At 47.2% G+C, this 19,050-nt stretch overlaps 1 protein-coding gene across 4 annotated transcripts in view; it reads left to right on the top strand.

Moving 5' to 3' along the window:
- The window catches only part of CFAP20DC (CFAP20 domain containing), an 852,126-nt gene that overhangs the window by 726,486 nt on the left and 106,590 nt on the right, over positions 1-19,050 (top strand). For all 4 annotated transcript variants that reach the window (XM_063940898.1, XM_063940895.1, XM_063940896.1 and 1 more), the window contains one exon: positions 9,094-9,155. In XM_063940898.1, the coding sequence (XP_063796968.1) occupies positions 9,094-9,155 (62 nt within the window). The remainder of the gene's footprint in view (positions 1-9,093; positions 9,156-19,050) is intronic.

Here is a 19,050-nt window from a genome sequence, read left to right as displayed (position 1 = left end):
GTGCTGGCATACTCTCTCTCTGTCTCCCCAAAGGACTTTGTGGGGTCCTGTCCTCAGTCAGAGCATTCCTTGTGTGTGTGCTGTGTGTCGGTACGGCTGTGTCGACATGTGGGATGAGGAAGGTTACGTGGAGGTGGAGCAGAGGCCGATAAATGGGATGTTGTCCCCTGTGGGGCCGACACCAGAGTGGATGGATAGGTGGAAGGTATTAACCGACAATGTCAACTCCTTACAAGGCTGGATGACGTAAAACAGCTGTGGGACAGCCGGCTTCTCAGCCCGCGCCTGCCCAGGCGTCTCAAAGGCCATCAGGGGCTCAAAAAAGCGCCCGTTACCTCAGATGGCAGACACAGATGTCGACACGGAGTCTGACTCCAGTGTCGACGAGGTTGAGACATATACACAATCCGCTAGGAACATCCGTTACATGATCTCGGCAATGAAAAATGTGTTACGCATTTCTGACATGAACCCAAGTACCACATAAAAGGGGTTTTATTTTTGGGGAGAAAAAGCAGCCAGTATTTTGTTCCCCCATCAGATGAATGAATGAAGTGTGTAAAGTAGCGTGGGTTGCCCCAATAAGAAACTGGTAATTTCTAAAAAGTTACTGATGGCGTAGGATAGGTCACGTTGGGAGATATCCCTTAGGGTGGATAAGGCGCTCACACGTTTGTCAAAAAAGGTGGCACTACGTCTTAGGATACGGCCACCTTGAAGGAGCCTGCTGATAAAAAGCAGGAGGCTATCCTGAAGTCTGTATATACACACTCAGGTTATATACTGAGACCTGCAATTGCCTCAGCATAAATAGTGCTGCTGCAGCGTGGTCTGATACCCTGTCAGATAATATTAATACTCTAAGACAGGGATAATAGTTTGCTAACATAGAGCATATTAAAGACGTCGTCTTATATATAAAGGATGCACAGAGGGATATTTGCCGGCTGGCATCCAGAATTAATGCAATGTCCATTCTGCCAGGAGGGTATTAGAAGCCGGCAGTGGACAGGTGATGCTGCCTATAAAAGGCACATGGAGATTCTGCCTTATAAGGGTGAGGAATTGTTTGGGGATGGTCTCTGGGACCTCGTATCCACAGCAACAGCTGGGAAGAATTTTTTTTTACCTCAGGTTTCCTCACAGCCTAAGAAAGCACCGTATTTTCAGGTACAGTCCTTTCGGCTTCAGAAAAGCAAGCGGGTCAAAGGCGCTTCCTTTCTGCACAGAGACAAGGGAAGAAGGAAAAAGCTGCACCAGCAGCCAGTTCCCAGGATCAAAAACCCCCGCTTCCTCTGAGTCCACCGCATGACGTTGGGGCTCCACAGGTGGAGACAGGTGCGGTAGGGGCGCGTCTCGGGAACTTCAGGGACCAGTGGGTTTGCCCACAGGTGGATCCCTAGGTTCTGCAAATAGTATCACAGGGATACAGGCTGGAGTTTGAGGCGACTCCCCCTCGCCATTACCTCACATCAGCCTTGCCTGCTGCCCTCGGAGAAAGGTAGTACTGGCGGCAATTCACAAGCTGTACTTCCAGCAGGTGAAATCAAGGTACCCCTCCTTCAACAAGGCCGGGGTTACTATTCCAAAATGTTGTAGTACCGAAACCAGACGGTTCGGTGAGACCCATTCTAAAATTAAAAGCCTTGAACACTTATATACGAAGGTTCAAGTTCGAAATGGAATCGCTCAGGGCGATTATTACATAGAAACATAGAAACATAGAATTTGTCGGCAGATAAGAACCACTTGGCCCATCTAGTCTGCCCCTTTTTTTTTTTTTTATATATTATTTTTTTTTATCACTAACCTTATTTGATCCTTATTTCTTTGTAAGGATATCCTTATGTCTATCCCATGCATGTTTAAATTGCTCTACTGTCTTAGCCTCTACCACCTCTGATGGGAGGCTATTCCACTTGTCTACTACCCTTTCTGTGAAATAATTTTTCCGCAAATTTCCCCTGAACCTCCCCCCCTCCAGTCTCAGTGCATGTCCTCGTGTCCTATTGCTTCTCTTCATTTGGAGAATGTTTCCCTCCTGGACTTTGTTAAAACCCTTCATATATTTGAAAGTTTCTATCATGTCCCCCCTTTCTCTTCTCTGCTCCAAACTATACATATTGAGATTTCTTAGTCTTTCTGGGTATGTTTTGTGATGTAGGCCATGCACCATTTTAGTTGCCCTCCTTTGTACAGTTTCTAATGTATTAATATCCTTTTGAAGATATGGCCTCCAGAACTGAATACAGTATTCTAGATGAGGCCGTACCAATGACCTATACAGTGGCATTATTACTTCTTTCTTTCTGCTGCTGATTCCTCTCCCAATGCAGCCAAGCATCTGACTAGCCTTCCTCATTGCCTTGTTACATTGCTTACCTGCCTTTAAGTCATCTGAAATAGTGACTCCTAGATCCCTTTCCTCCTCAGTAGTTTCCAGTATAGTGCCATTAATACTGTATTTAGCTTTAGGATTTTTGAGACCCAAGTGCATGATTTTGCATTTTTTGGCATTAAACTGTAATTGCCAGACTCTTGACCATTCCTCTAGTCTACCTAGATCCTCAATCATTTGTTTTACCCCACCTGGTGTGTCTACCCTGTTGCATACCTTTGTGTCATCTGCAAAAAGGCATACTTTCCCTTTAATCCCATTTGCAATGTCACCAATAAAGATATTGAAAAGCACTGGTCCAAGTACAGATCCCTGGGGTACTCCACTGGTAACATTTCCCTCCTGTGAATGCACTCCATTTACCACAACTCTCTGTTTTCTATCCTTCAACCAAGATCTTATCCATTCAATAATCCTAATATCCAATCCCAAACTTTCAAGTTTATTTAGCAGTCTGCGATGTGGAACTGTGTCAAAAGCCTTACTAAAGTCAAGATAAGCTATATCCATGGCTCCACCTTTATCCATCACTTTAGTCACACAATCAAAAAAGTCAATAAGATTTGTTTGACATGATCTTCCCCCAGTGAATCCATGCTGTTTGGGATCCAGTAAATTGCCGGATTTGAGATGATCTACAACTCTTTCTTTTAAGAGTGTTTCCATCAATTTCCCTACTACTGATGTAAGACTCACTGGTCTGTAGTTGTTTGCCTCTTCCTTGCTTCCACTTTTGTGCAGTGGGACTACGTTTGCTCTTTTCCAGTCCCCTGGAATTTCTCCTGTAGCTAATGACTGGTTGAATAATTCTGTCAATGGTGCTACCAGCACCTCTTTAAGTTCTTTTAGTATCCTTGGATGTATCCCATCTGGCCCCATAGATTTGTCCATTATTGCAAGCCTGGAGAATTTCATGGTATCACTGGACATCAAGGATGCTTACCTGCATGTCCCTATTTACCCTCTTCACCAGGAGTACCTCAAAATTGTGGTACAGGATTGTCATTACCAATTCCAGACGTTGCCGTTGGTCTGTCCCCGGCACCGAGGTATTTACCAATGTAATGGCCGAAATAATTATCCCGTACTTGGACGATCTCCTTATAGGCGAGGTCCAGGGAGCAGTTGTTCGGCGGAGTAGCACTATCTCGGGAAGTGCTACAACAGCACGGCTGGATTCTGAATATTCCAAAGTCGCAGCTGGTTCCTACGACGCGTCTACTGTTCCTGAGTATGGTTCTGGACACAGAACAGGATAAAAAGGATTTCTCCCGGAGAAGTCCAAGGAGTTGTCGTCTCTAGACAGAGACCTCCTAATACGTATACAGGTGTCGGTGCATCAATGCACGCGAGCCCTGGGAAGGATGGTAGCTTCTTACGAAGAAATTCCATTCGCCAGGTCACATGCAAGGATTTTCCAGTGGGATCTGTTGGACATGTGGTCCGGGTCGCATCTTCAGATGCATCGGCGGATAACCCTGTCTCCAAGGGCCAGGGTGTCGCTGTTGTGGTGGCTACAGAGTGCTCATCTTCTAGGGGGCCGCAGATTCGGCATACAGGACTGGGCCCTGGTGACCACGGATGCCAGCCTTCGAGGCTGGGGGGCAGTCACACAGGGAAGAAACTTCCAAGGCTATGGAAAAGTTAGGAGACTTCCCTACACATAAATATTCTGGAACTAAGGGCCATTTACAATGCCCTAAGTCAGGCTAGACCCCTGCTTCAACACCGGCCGGTGCTGATCCAGTCAGACAACATCACGGCGGTCGCTCATGTAAACGTCAGGACGGCACAAGAAGCAGGATGGCGATGGCAGAAGCCACAAGGATTCTCCGATGGGCGGAAAATCATGTGTTAGCACTGTCAGCAGTGTTCATTCCCGGAGTGGACAACTGAGAAGCAGACTTTCTCAGAAGACACGACCTCCACCCGGGAGAGTGGGGACTTCATCCAGAAGTCTTCCAAATGATTGTACACCGTTGGGAAAGGCCACAGGTGGACATGATTGCATCCCGCCTCAACTAAAAGTTACAAAGATATTGCGCCAGGTCAAGAACCCTCAGGCGATAGCTGTGGACGCTCTGGTAACACCGTGGGTGTACCAGTCGGTGTATGTGTTCCCTTCTCTGCCTCTCTTACCCAGGGTAATGAGAATAATAAGAAGGAGAGGAGTAAGAACTATACTCATTGTTCCGGGTTGGCCAAGAAGAGCTTGGTAACCAGAACTCCAAGAAATTATCTCAGAGGACCCATGGCCTCTGCCGCTCAGACAGGACCTGCTGCAGCAGGGGGCCTGTCTGTTCCAAGACGTACCGCGGCTGCGTTGGACGGCATGGCGGTTGAACGCCGGATCCTGAAGGAAAAGGGAATTCCGGAGGAAGTTATCCCTACGCTATTTAAAGCTAGGAAAGAAGTGAACGCTAACCATTATCACCGCATATGGCGAAAATATGTTGTGTACTGTGAGGCCAGGAAGGCCCCAAAGGAGAAATTTCAGCTAGGTCGATTTCTGCACTTCCTACAGTCAGAGGTGACTATGGGCCTACAATTGGGTTCCATTAAGGTCCAGATTTCGGCTCTATCGATTTTCTTCCAAAATGGAACTGGCTTCACTGCCTGAAGTTCAGACTTTTGTTAAGGGAGTGCTGCATAGTCAGCCCCCCATTTGTGCCTCCAGTGGCACCGTGGGATCTCAACGTGGTGTTGGATTTCCTGAAGTCGCATTGGGTTGAGCCACTTAAATCCGTGGAGCTATAATACCTCACGTGGAAAGTGGTCATTCTGTGGGCCTTGGAGTCGGCCAGGCGTGTATCAGAATTGGCGGTTTTGTCATACAAAAGCCCTTACCTGTATTTTATATGGGAAAGGCGGAATTGAGGACTCGTTCCCAATTCCTTCCTAAGGTGGTATCAGTTTTTCATGTGAACCAACCTATTGTGGTGCCTGCGGCTACTTGGGACTTGGAGGATTCCAAGTTACTGGACGTAGTCAGGGCCCTGAAAAGTATATGTTTCCAGGACAGCTGGAGTCAGGAAGACTGACTCGCTATTTATCCTGTATGCACCACCCAACAAGCTGGGTGCTCCTGCTTCTAAGCAGACGATTGCTCGCTGGATCTGTAGCACGATTCAACTTGCACATTCTGCGGCTGGACTGCCGCACCCTAAATCTGTAAAAGCCCATTCCACGAGGAAAGTGGGCTCTTCTTGGGCGGCTGCCCGAGGGGTCTCGGCTTTACAACTTTGCCGAGCTGCTACTTGGTCAGGGGCAAACACGTTGGCAAAATTCTACAAATTTGATACCCTGGCTGAGGAGGACCTTGAGTTCTCTCATTCGGTGCTGCAGAGTCATCCGCGCTCTCCCGCCCGTTTGGGAGCTTTGGTATAATCCCCATGGTCCTTACGGAGTCCCCAGCATCCACTAGGACGTCAGAGAAAATAAGATTTTACTCACCGGTAAATCTATTTCTCGTAGTCCGTAGTGGATGCTGGGCGCCCGTCCCAAGTGCGGACTGTCTGCAATACTTGTATATAGTTATCGTTAACTAAAAGGGTTATTGTTGAGCCATCTGTTGAGAGGCTCTGTTATGTTCATACTGTTAACTGGGTATCATATCATGAGTTATACGGTGTGATTGGTTTGGCTGGTATGAGTCTTACCCGGGATTCAAAATCCTTCCTTATTGTGTCAGCTCTTCCGGGCACTGTATCCTGAGGTCTGGAGGAGGGTCATAGTGGGAGGAGCCAGTGCACACCAGGTAGTCCTAAATCTTTCTTAGCTGTGCCCAGTCTCCTGCGGAGCCGCTATTCCCCATGGTCCTTACGGAGTCCCCAGCATCCACTACGGACTACGAGAAATAGATTTACCGGTGAGTAAATCTTATTATATATGTGTTTAGAATAATGAATAAATATATATTTCATTATTCGTTAACAGTTTCTTATATAGTGCAGCAAATTCAGTTGCACTTTTATATATATATATATATATATATATATATATACATATATAGTGTCACAGTGCTGTCCGGCACTCGGGATCTCCTGTATGTATGTGCTGTGGTGCCCTCCTCAAAGGGTATGTTACCCAATATGCAGAGTAGAAGATGGGTCAGGCGGCACTCAGCAGTCTGTAGTCGAGAGGTTTAAACTGGCATGATGTTTATTAACAAGAAGCCGACATGTTTCGGAGCCGTAACTCCGTCCTCAGGGCCAACCAGTTTACAATGCAACACATACTGACATAAATACCCACAGAAATCAAGTAACAACTAACGCTAATCCTACTCACCTGCTCCACGGCGCGCCCGCGTGTCCGTTCTCCTGGTCCGCCATCGCGTCTCCCAGTGACGTCATCGACGCGCGCCGTGTCGCAGGCGGATTCCATGGCAACCAGGCACACCTCCGTGCGCTCATCAGAATCAGAATCAGCTTTATTGGCCAGGTATACTTACGTATACTAGGAATTTGTCTTCGGTTTGCTATACAACAGCCAAGTAGGTAACAGGTAAGCAGGTGTGTGTGTGTGTGTGTGTGTGTGTGTGTGTGTGTGTGTGTGTGGGGGCAAGTAAAGTTACACAGATAGGTATACCGTAGGGACACAAGTGAGTTACATGTACGTCTAGTCAGTCAATGTTCAGGAGTTCAGCAGGCGGACAGCTTGGGGAAAGAAACTTTTGAGGCTTCTGGTGGATCTGGCGGGGACAGCCCTGTAACGCCTGCCTGAAGGAAGCAAGTTAAACATGCTGTGGCCGGGGTGTAGCTGGTCTTTTACTATCTTCATTGCCCGCTTTTTAGCTCTGGACAAGTACAGGTCCTGGACTGAGGGAAGGTCGGCCCCGATGATCTTCTCTGCGGTTCTGACCACCTTTTGGAGCCTGCATATGTCCCTCGCGCTGGCGGAGCTGTACCATACGAGTATCGAGGAGCACAGTACCGACTCCACAATCGCGGAGTAGAAGAGGAGCAGGAGCTTCTGTGGGATGTTGAACTTCCTTAGTTGCCTGAGGAAGAACAACCTCTCCTGCGCTTTCCCAACAGTGGCGTCAGTGTTGGACCCCCATTTAAGGTCCCTGGAGATTGTGGTCCCTAGAAACTTGAAGGAGTCCACTAGCGATACCACACTGTCAGCAATCGTTAGCGGAGGTGCACTAGATGACTTCTTCCTGAAGTCCACTATCATCTCGACAGTTTTGAGGGGGTTGAGGTCAAGGTTGTTGTGGATGCACCACTAGGCCAGCCGGTCTACTTCCTGTCTATAGGCCGATTCGTCCCCATCCTTGATGAGGCCGATGACGGTGGTGTCATCGGCGAATTTGATGATCCTTACTGATTGCGCCTCTGAGGTACAGTCATTTGTGTACAGGGAGAAGAGCAGGGGTGAGAGGACACAGCCCTGAGGGGCCCCTGTACTGATGGACCGCGCTTGAGAGGTGAATTCCCCCGCTTTCACCACCTGTGTCCTATCTGTCAGGAAGTCAATTATCCAGGAACAGGTAGCTTCTGGGACCCCTAGGCGAAGTAATTTGGGGTGGAGGATGCTGGGGACGATTGTATTGAAGGCCGAGCTGAAATCGACAAACAGGACCCTCGCGTAGGTACCGGGAATGTCTAGGTGCTGTAGAATGTAGTGCAGGCCCAGGTTGACTGCATCCTCGACATATGGCCAGGCTGGGCTGTTAAAAACAAAAACAATCTTTATTAACAAAATGACAAAGTACTGTGATTAATTCATACTAATGTGCAATAAAAACCAGTTAAAAGGTGCCAACTGTAGTAACATATCAGGAAAGGAGAGATCTACCCTGAGGGGACTCATGGCAAGAACGGACATTGTAATACGTAAAGCTGATAAGGGGGGCTCCATAGTTGTCCAGGACCTAGAAGCTTATATACGTGAATGTGATCATCAACTTAACGACGCATCCACCTATAGAAGACTGACTAGGGATCCGACCCTAGAGTTTAAAGTAGAATTGGATCAATATCTACAGGATGTTTGTGAGCAGGGTCTCATTTCTACCGAAGTTAAGACAGCATTGTGTGTTGAATTTCCCAAAGGCCCTCTTTTTTACACTGTGCCTAAGGTGCACAAGTCACTTGTTGACCCACCTGGCCGACCCATAGTGTCGGCTAGGGGGTCTTTATATCACCCAGTATCAGGACGCATTCTTAAACCCATGTATTCAAGCTATACTGTCTTACTTAAAAGACACAACAACACTCTTGATACAAAAGCGGGAATTGGGTGATTTGCCTGATCACCTGTTGCTGTGTAGTGCAGATGTAACAAGCCTCTACACCTGCATCCCACATGATGCAGGTGTGGAGGCAGTACGTCTATTATTACTTGAAAATGACTTATACATGGGCCCTGACTTAGGAGGGAATGCACCTCTTTTGCAGGTTTCTCAGACCTGTTCTGTGCGTGCGCTGGCTCAGTGTATGATTAAACACGTCTTTTGTGTTCGTGAAAAACTTTACTTTTTGTCAGTTATCTTTTTGCCGGGTCAGTCTGTCCCGACGTGAGGTTTCAAATAAATATGGCGAGATAAAATATTCTAAAAAAGACAATATTTTTGTAAAATTTTTTCTTTTCTTTCACCAAATAGTCCTTTAATTCCTCTGGTGGCTTTGACATCTTGCAATAATTTGTGCCAATTAAATTTATGGTTTTTTTTTTTTTATCTCTCGCAGCCTGTCAATCAAGGATCTCACTATCAAGCAGAAATGAATCCACTGGCTCAATCCAACCCTCGGTAAGAAACACTTAAAATGATTCCTTGAAGGAACATAAAACATAGTGAAACATAAAAAATAGTGAAAATTTCTTTTTTTTTGCAAGATTTAAGGCTATAGGGGGAGATGTACTAAACCTCTGAGAGTTTCGGGTAAATTTACTAAAGCTTCTGAAACAGAGAATTGGTGATGTTGTCCATAGCAACCAATCAAACGCTGTCCATCATTTCTAAAAGGCAATAGAGAAATGATAGACAATATCTGATTGGTTGCTGTGGTCAATATCACCAATTCTCTGTTTTAGAAGCTTTAGTAAATTTACCCCATAAAGTGGAGAGAGATAAAGTACCAGCCAATCAGCTCTTGACTGCCATGTTACAGGCTGTGTTTAAAAAAAAATGACAGGAACTGATTGGTTGGTAGTTCATCTTTCTACATTTGCCCATCTCTGTATTAATCAATCCCGGCAGGAAATGATGGCTATTGCCGAGGTGGTGGCCCCCACAGGGGCTCTCTTTGTAAAGGGAAGCTATTTATAGCATATTAACTGTACCGCCGTCTCACCTTCAATGCTCTCATCAACTTGGGGTGCGAGTACAAATGAAAAATACTTTATTATTCAAATACAAAATAATTGACTTTTTTTTAAGTTATAGTTTTAATGTATCTGCACCTGGAAGCACGAGCGGCCTCCAGGTGTAGTGCTTCTGTGCTACTCAGCAACGTCAGGTCACACATGAGCAGTAGGTTCCCTTTAGAAGGTAATACGGTTAGGCTATGCTTAGTGTTGCTTATCAGTATTTTGAAGGAACTGCACGTATTGCTCACCTGCTAATGTTTTTTTTTTAAATATATATATACATATCTCTCTCTCTCTCTCTCTCTCTCTCTCTATATATATATATTAATTATATATTGCCCTGATTAATATTTAGATTTTGGGGCTATTTGATAAATAGACCCCTTATTTTTTTATTTTATTATAATGAGCAAACTCAGAGGTTTCTGCCTGCTACCTCTTTAATTATTTATTTATTACCAGTTATTTATATAGCGCACACATATTCCGCAGCGCTTTACAGAGAATATTTGCCCATTCACATCAGTCCCTGCCCCAGTGAAACTTACACTCTATATTCCCTATACACACATTCACACTAGGGATAATTTTGTTGGGAGCCAATTAACCTACCAGTATATTTTTGGATTGTGGGAGGAAACCGGAGTACCCGGAGGAAACCCACGCAAGTACAGGGAGCATATACAAACTCCACACGGTTAGGGCCATGGTGGGTATTGAACCCATGACCTCAGTGCTGTGAGGCAGTAATGCTAACCAGTGCATCGTCCGTACTGCTCTTTACCTGCTTTATGTCACATTTTTGGTTCTTCCCGGACCTGGCCACACCCACAGTGACATAATACCCCATTCCCAATTATGTCACACCTATCCATGGCACTTAGCCACTCCCCCAAACTGCTGCATTGTGATAGCACCTCAATTAAATACCCAGTTCTATGAGCAGATAATGGTGTGGAGAGAAGACTAGGCAATGCACTGGAATGGAAAATAAGTAAAGTTCTAGCACAAGGTTTAATAATATACAGTATATATGTCAACCATATTATTTACATTAGATAAATACTAAGTTCCTTAAAGATAGAAGCAATATCCTATGGATTCACCAACTACTGGACAACAACATGTATTGATTCATTCTGTAAGCACACATGAAGTGCAGTCCAGGGTTAATTGTCTTTTGCTAAGAATTAGGTCATTTGGGCAACTCGGAATGTGGTTGATCATATATTCATAACAAAGGGACATTGTTTGTGCAGGGTATTTGATGGCTGAACCTCAAGTAAAGAATTTGTGCTGATCAATGATAAATGACAAAGGGGTCTTCTTATGATGCTCCAGTAAGATAGGATTTTTTTTTCTATTTATCAAGTATTGATGGTAGCAGAATGGTTCATGAGTCCTCTTACATTTCTGCTGAGAGTGAGCTTTACTGTCCTCCAGTTATTTAGTTATGCAGTTATCTTTTCACTAAATGACAGATGGGAGTTATGGGACTATATACATACATATGTGGGGGGATGGGTACAGGATCCCAGTAGTCAGGGTGCTAGCGGGCAAAATACTGAGACCGGCAGCATCCCAAATGCTTGAAATCTCGACTGGGGCACTGGAGGAAGGTAACCCTAATCATAACCCTACTCCTCCCTCCCCGCAGCCTAGGCCTAACCCTTCCTCCTGCAGCCTTACCCTCCCACTGCAGCCTAACCATAACCCTCCCCCCACAGTCTAACTCTACCCCTCTCTCCCCGCAGCCTAACCCTCCCTCCTCAGAGGCTAACCCTTCCTCCCTGCAGCCTAACCCTCCCACTGCTGCCTAACCCTCCCTCCCCACAGTCTAACCGTACCCCTCCCTCCCAGCAGCCTAACCCTACCCTTCCCTCCCCGCAGCCTAACCCTTCCCCCCTATAGCCTAACCCTCCCACTGCAGCCTAACCCTAACCCTCCCCCACAGCCTAACCCTCCCTCCCCGCAGCCTAACCCTTCCTCCCTGCAGCCAAACCCACCCCCAGCAGCCTGCCTATAACCCTCCCCCCTGCAGCCTAACGCTAACTCTCCCTGGCATATTTACATTCGGGATTCCGGTGTCGGCATTCTGACAGTTGTTGGGATTCCAGCGCCAGCATTAGTCCAAATGAGAGCCATCTTGGTGCAAGTCTTGTAGAGGCACTAGTGACCCTCACCGTATGATGTTTCAAAACAAACTTAGGGAAGTGTATTTTTAGAAAACTGATTACATAATACTGCTCTTTGGGATTTATGTGTCACGCAGGGAAACAATTGGAGAAATGGACTATTGGAGGAGGTGCCCATAGCAACCAATCAGATAGCATTTATCAAGTGCGTTCTATAAAGTGATGGTCAACCTCTGCACTGGTGCACATATCCACTTTTTTCACTGCTTGATACATCACCTTCTTTATTCCATATTTTAGGAGATAAAAAACAAAACGTTTTTCTTAATGTTAGTTGTTTCCTTCCAGTGAAAGTAAAAACTGGATTTTAGTTACTTGTATGTATATGTCTGGACTCTACAAGGTTACAGTCAACCGAATTACCCTTCAGAACGTTTGCACAATGACCTGCACCCCACCCAGCTTGATTTCAACTCATAAATTATTCTTTATCCCCCTCCCGTACTGCAGAGAGCCTGACACAGCCGGTGACCCTGATTTATAATTGATTAAAGGAAATCAATTTATTTTTGTGTTTAATATTTCGTTTACCCACAATGTTAAATGTCACATTTTCTTCAAAGGACGCTTCAGAATATCCACCACGTATCCTGCTGTATTAGTTGCGCTGCCCGGGGGTGGTTGTGGCGTTTCAGATACATTTAATTGACTAATTGCATTTAGATGAAGTAGCAAATACAGAAGAACAAACTGTTCCTAAATAGTAGGGAATTATTTTTATAAGTGTGTCCTTACCTGTGCGAGCGGTTAGCATCTCTCTCAGTCTATGGGCCGAATTCATTTTATATGCAATGGCTGATGTTGACGCAGTGGAGTGATTATCGCCAGAGTGTGTATGCGCCACAATGGTAATGCGTCAAAGTTCCGCTGCGATCCCGCTCCCCATGAGGATTTCATGGGAAAGTGAGTGACAGGAAGTGACTGGAGGTGTTAATGGGGAATTTACAGGGAGTGGTTTAAAAAACACAGGCGCATCATCATTGGCGTTTCTATAATGGGTGCAGTGTGGGCGGTGCACATGGGCCCCTGAGTCCCGAGGGGGCCTACACCGCACCCATTTCTCCTATACTTATCTTTCCGGCGTCCGTCGGTGACCGTGTGTGGGCCCCCTCCTCTCCCGTAGCCGTCGCGCCGCTGCTAGCGCACTGACCACTAGAGACACTGGCACAGTGTCAGAGTCTACAGCGTATGCGCAGGACTCAGAAAAAATGTTGCGGTGGCCATTTTTCGGAGTCCTGCGCATGCGCTGTAGACTCTGGCACTGTGCCAGAGTCTACAGCGCATAGAGCGCTAGCAGCGGCGCAACGGCTACGGGAGAGGAGGGGGCCCACACACGGAGTCTGCACACGGGTCCCCTCCTCTCTAGAGACGCCCCTGCGCATCATGACCATTTTTGAGGCGTGTATCTGCCAGCTGCGAGCTCTTATATGCAAAAACATGGCGTCTGCGCCCCTTGTGTGGGGGGGGGGGGGGGACTCCCGGCACGTTAGACTCTGCGCCTCTATTCTAGGTATCTGCCAATTCCTAAAGTACGGATATCATCTGTGAATTTGCGACACTACAGGTATATAAGTTGATATACTCAGAAAATGGTTCCTTATTTACCAGATCCCTGTCTTCAAGGGAGTACACTGAAGAACACTGCAGATGTAACTTAAACATTTACATTGAAGAAAGAAAGATTGTACTGTATATTACACCAATATAAACTTTCTGATGGCTCGCCAAGTTGCAGTCCTTGGGGTCAGCTGATCCGGGGTATGTTTGCCTACGCACTTGGAAAGTCTAACGGCACAGGTAAGTCTGCTTGCGTGGTCATCAGACCAAAAGACCAGGGGTCCCATTTATCATTTTATATTTGCGGCTACGTTGCCGAAAAACACCAATTTCTCTGAAGTCCTAGTGGATGCTGGGTACTCCGTAAGGACCATGGGGTATAGACGGGCTCCGCAGGAGACTGGGCACTCTTAAAATAAAGATTAGGTACTATATCTGGTGTGCACTGGCTCCTCCCTCTATGCCCCTCCTCCAGACCTCAGTTAGTATCTGTGCCCGGCCAGAGCTGGATCACCCTAGGGGCTCTCCTGAGCTTCCTAGAAAAGAAAGTATTTGTTAGGTTTTTTATTTTCAGTGAGATCTGCTGGCAACAGACTCACTGCTACGTGGGACTGAGGGGAGAGAAGCGAACCTACCTGCTTGCAGCTAGCTTGGGCTTCTAAGGCTACTGGACACCATTAGCTCCAGAGGGATCGAACACAGGCCCAGTCCTCGGTCGTCCGGTCCCGGAGCCGCGCCGCCGTCCCCCTTGCAGAGCCAGAAGAACGAAGAGAAGTTGAAAATCGGCGGCTGAAGACTCCGGTCTTCATTAAGGTAGCGCACAGCACTGCAGCTGTGCGCCATTGCTCCCTCAGCACACCACACACTCCGGTCACTGATGGGTGCAGGGCGCTGGGGGGCGCCCTGGGCAGCAATTAGATTACCTTACTTGGCGAAAAGCTCATAATACAGTCTGATAAACTGTATATGTGCATTAACCCCCGCCATTTAAGTACATAAAAGGACAGAAGCCCGCCGCTGAGGGGGGCGGGCCTTCTTCCTCAGCACACCGGCGCCATTTTCTCTTCACAGCTCAGCTGGAAGGAAGCTCCCCAGGCTCTCCCCTGCAGTATCCTGGTACACAAAGGGTAAAAAAGAGAGGGGGGGGCACATAAATTTAGGTGCAAAACTGTGTATATAAGCTGCTATAGGGGAAAAATCACTCAGTATAGTGTACATCCCTGTATTATATAGCGCTGTGGTGTGTGCTGGCATACTCTCTCTCTGTCTCTCCAAAGGGCCTGGTGGGGGAACTGTCTTCAAATAGAGCATCCCCTGTGTGTGGTACGCGTGTGTCGACATGTCTGAGGTAAAAGGCTCCTCTAAGGAGGTGATAGAGCGGATAAGTGTGTGGGAGGGTGTCTCCATCAACAACGCCGACACCTGTTTGGATATGTGTAAGTGCTGAGGTAAAATTATTGCACAAAAGGTTAGGGAACAGAAAGGAAATCTACCCTGGTCTGTCCCTATGTCACAGAGTCCTTCAGAGTCTCTCTATGTTCACTATCCAAAATAACAAAGTATCGACACGGAGTTTAACTCCACTGTCGACTACGATAATGCAAAGTTACAGCCAAGAGGGCTAAAAGATATTCAATATATGATTATTGGAATAAAAGATGATTTGCATATCACTGATGACTCATCTGTCCCTGACACGAGAGTACACATGTTAAGGGGAAGAATGCTGAGGTAAATTTCCCTCCTCTCATGAGGAAAAAGAGCGGGAATCTCCAGACAAGAGACGGCAGCTTCCCACAAGAGAATTCTCAGGCTGTATCCTTTCCCCACTAGGGCCAGGATGTGTTGAGAATCTTCCCCTTGGGTGTCCTGTTTGCACTAGCTATTCTCAGGGATCCTGCAGATAGCGTGCACATTCTAGTATACTACCCAGACCGGCGATTGTGTCGGCATGGGTTTATAGCGCTGTGGCAGCGTGGACAGGTACCTTATCAGCAGAGATTGAGACCCTAGTATGCATATAAATATTTTAAGATGCTGTCTTAAGTGATAGATATATAATTATAAAGCATGCCCAAAGGGACATGAGTATACTGGGTCCTAGAGACAAAAGCTATGTCGATTTCTGCTTGACGTGTCCTGTAGAATATACATTGGACAGATGATGCCGACTTAAGAGGCATATGGAAGGCTGAGGATTGTGTGGAGAAAGGTTCTCGGGCCTGGTCTCCACAGTTATAGCTGGTAATTCTGATATTTTGCCTTATATTCCTGCACAGCCTAGGAAAGCACGACATTATTAAATGCAGCTTTTCGAATAAAGAAACAAGAAAGTCTGAGGTGCGTCCTTTCTTGTCAGGGCCGGGGGCAGAGGAAAGAAGCTGTACAACACAGTTAGTCCCCAGGAACAGAAGTCCTCTCCGGCCTCTACAAAAATCTACCGCATGTCGCTGGTGCTCCACAGGCGGAGCTAGGCCCGGTGGGGACACGCCTTCGTAAGTTCAGCCACAAGTGGGTTCACTCCCTGTTAGATCCCTGGGCAATAGAAATTGTATCGCAGGGATACAGGCTGGACTGTGAGAAGATGCCCCCTCACCGAGGACCCGGCGGGCTTCCCCCCAAGAGAGGGAGCCAGTGTTAACTGCAATTCGTAAATTGTATCTTCATCAGGTGGTGGTCAAGGGTCCCCTCCTTCAACAAGAGGGTGTTATTATTCGACCATGTTATAATCCCGAAACCAGACGGTTCGGTTAGACCCATATTGAATTAAAATCCCTGAACATATACCTGAAAAGGTTCAGGTTCAAGATGGAATCGCTAAGAGCGGTCATTGCATGCCTGAAATGAATCGGGACATAAGGGATGCATACCTTCGTGTCCCCATTTATCCACCTCATCAGGCATACCTCAGAATTGCGGTACGGGATTGTCATTACCAATTTCACCAAGGTAATGGCGGATATGATGGTGCTCCTGCGGAAGCAAGGTGTCACTATTATCACATACTTGGATGATCTCCTCATAAAAGCGAGATCAAGAGAGCAGTTGCTGGACAGCGTATCACCTTCTCTGGAAGTGAAACGGCAACACGACTGGATTCTATATATTCCAAAGTCGCAGTTGGTTCCTACAGCTCATCTGCCTCGCCTAGGCATGATCCTAGACACAGACCAGAAGAGGGTTTATCTCCTGATAGAGAGAGCTCAGGAGCTCATGACACTGGTCAGGAATCCATTGAAAACCAAAACAGGTGTCAGTGCATCACTGCACTCGAGTCCTGGGAAGGATGATGGCATCATACGAGGCCATCCCCTTCGGCAGGTTCCATGCAAGGACAAGGGAACTTACTGGACAAGTGGTCCGGATCACATCTTCAGATGCATCGGTTAATCACCCTATCCCCCAGGGCCAGGGTGTCTCTCCTGTGGTGGCTGCGGAGTGCTCACCTTCTCGAGGGCCGCAGATTCGGCATTCAGGACTGGGTCCTGGTGACCACGGATGCAAGCCTCCGAGGGTGGGAGGCAGTTACACAGGGAAGAAAATTCCAAGGTTTGTGGTCAAGCCAACAGACTTGCCTTCACATCAATATCCTGGAACTAAGGGCCATATACAATGCCCTAAGTCAAGCGGAGTTCCTGCTTCGCGACCAACCGGTTCTGATCCAGTCAGACCGCAGGGGCTCATGTAAACCGCCAGGGCGGCACAAGGAGCAGGGTGGCGAGGGTAGAAGCCACCAGAATTCTTCGCTGGGCGGAGAATCAAGTAAGCGCACTGTCAGCAGTGTTCATTCCGGGAGTGGACACGACCTCCACCCGGGAAAGTGGTGACTTCATCAGGAAGTCTTCACGCAGTTTTGCAAATTGATGGAAACTGCCTCAGGTGGACTACATGGCGTCCCACCTCAATAAAAAGATAAAAAAGGTTTTACGCTGGGTCAAGGGACTCTCAGGCGATAGCTGTGGTCGCACTAGTAACACCGTGGGTGTTCCAGCCGGTCTATATATTCCCTCCTCTTCCTCTCAGACCCAAGGGCTGAGAATTGTAATAAACGGAGGAGTGTGAACAATATTCTTTGCTCCGGATTGGCCAAGAAGGACTCGGTACCCGGAACTGCAAGAAATGCTCTCAGAGGACCCATGGCCTCTGCCTCTCAGTCAGGACATGTTGCAACAGGGACCCTGTCTGATCCAAGACTTACCGCGGCTGCGTTGGACGGCATGGCGGTTGAACGCCGGATCCTAGCGGAAAAGGGCATTCCGGATGCAGTTATTCCTACGCTGATAAAGGCTAGGAAAGACGTGACAGCAAGACTTTTTCACTGTATATGGCGAAAATAGGTTGCTTGGTGTGTGGCCGGGAAGGCCCTACAGAGGAATTCCAGGGGGGTCGATTCCTGCACTTCCTACAGTCAGGAGTGACTATGGGCCTAAAATTAGGATCCATAAAGGCCAAGATTTCGGCCCTATCCCTTTTTCTCTCAAAAAGAACTGGCTTCACTGCCTGAAGTTTGGACGTTGTTACAGGGGTGCTGCATATTCAGCCCCTTTTGTGCCTCCAGTGGCACCTTGGGATCTTAACGTGTGTTGGATTCCTAAAATCCCACTGGTTTGAGCCACTTAAGACCGTGGAGCTAAAATATCTCACGTGGAAAGTGGTCATGCTTTTGGCCTTAGCTTGGACTAGGCGTGTGTCAGAATTGGCGGCTTTGTCATGTAAAAGCCCATATCTGATCTTCCATATGGAAAGGGCAGAATGGAGGACTCGTCCCCAATTTCTCCCTAAGGTGGTATCATCGTTTCATTTGAACCAACCTATTGTGGTGCCTGCGGCTACTAGGGACTTGGAGGATTCCAAGTTGCTGGACGTAGTCCGGGCCCTGAAACTTTATGTTTCCAGGACGGCTAGAGTCAGAAAAACTAACTCGCTATTTATCCTGCATGCACCCTACAAGCTGGGTGCTCCTGCTTCAAAGCAGACTATTGCTCGCTGGATCTGTAGCACCATTCAGCTTGCACATTCTGCGGCTGGACTGCCGCATCCTAAATCAGTAAAAGCCCATTCCACGAGGAAGGTGGGCTCTTCTTGGGCGGCTGCCCGAGGGGTCTCGGCTTTACAACTTTGCCGAGCTGCTACTTGGTCGGGTTCAAACACTTTTGCAAAATTCTACAAGTTTGATACCCTGGCTGAGGAGGACCTTGAGTTTGCTCATTCGGTGCTGCAGAGTCATCCGCACTCTCCCGCCCGTTTGGGAGCTTTGGTATAATCCCCATGGTCCTTACGGAGTACCCAGCATCCACTAGGACGTCAGAGAAAATAAGAATTTACTCACCGGTAATTCTATTTCTCGTAGTCCGTAGTGGATGCTGGGAGCCCGTCCCAAGTGCGGACTCTCTGCAATACATGTATATAGTTATTGCTTAACTAAAGGGTTATTGTATGAGCCATCTGTTGAGAGAGGCTCAGTTATTGTTCATACTGTTAACTGGGTATAGTTATCACGAGTTGTACAGTGTGATTGGTGTGGCTGGTATGAGTCTTACCCTGGATTCCAAATCCTTTCCTAGTAATGTCAGCTCTTCCGGG

This window comes from Pseudophryne corroboree, chromosome 9 (assembly GCF_028390025.1).
Source record: "Pseudophryne corroboree isolate aPseCor3 chromosome 9, aPseCor3.hap2, whole genome shotgun sequence".
Lineage (NCBI taxonomy): Eukaryota > Metazoa > Chordata > Amphibia > Anura > Myobatrachidae > Pseudophryne > Pseudophryne corroboree.
Note: the sequence above shows the minus strand (reverse complement) of the source record. Positions and strands in the feature narration are given on the sequence as shown.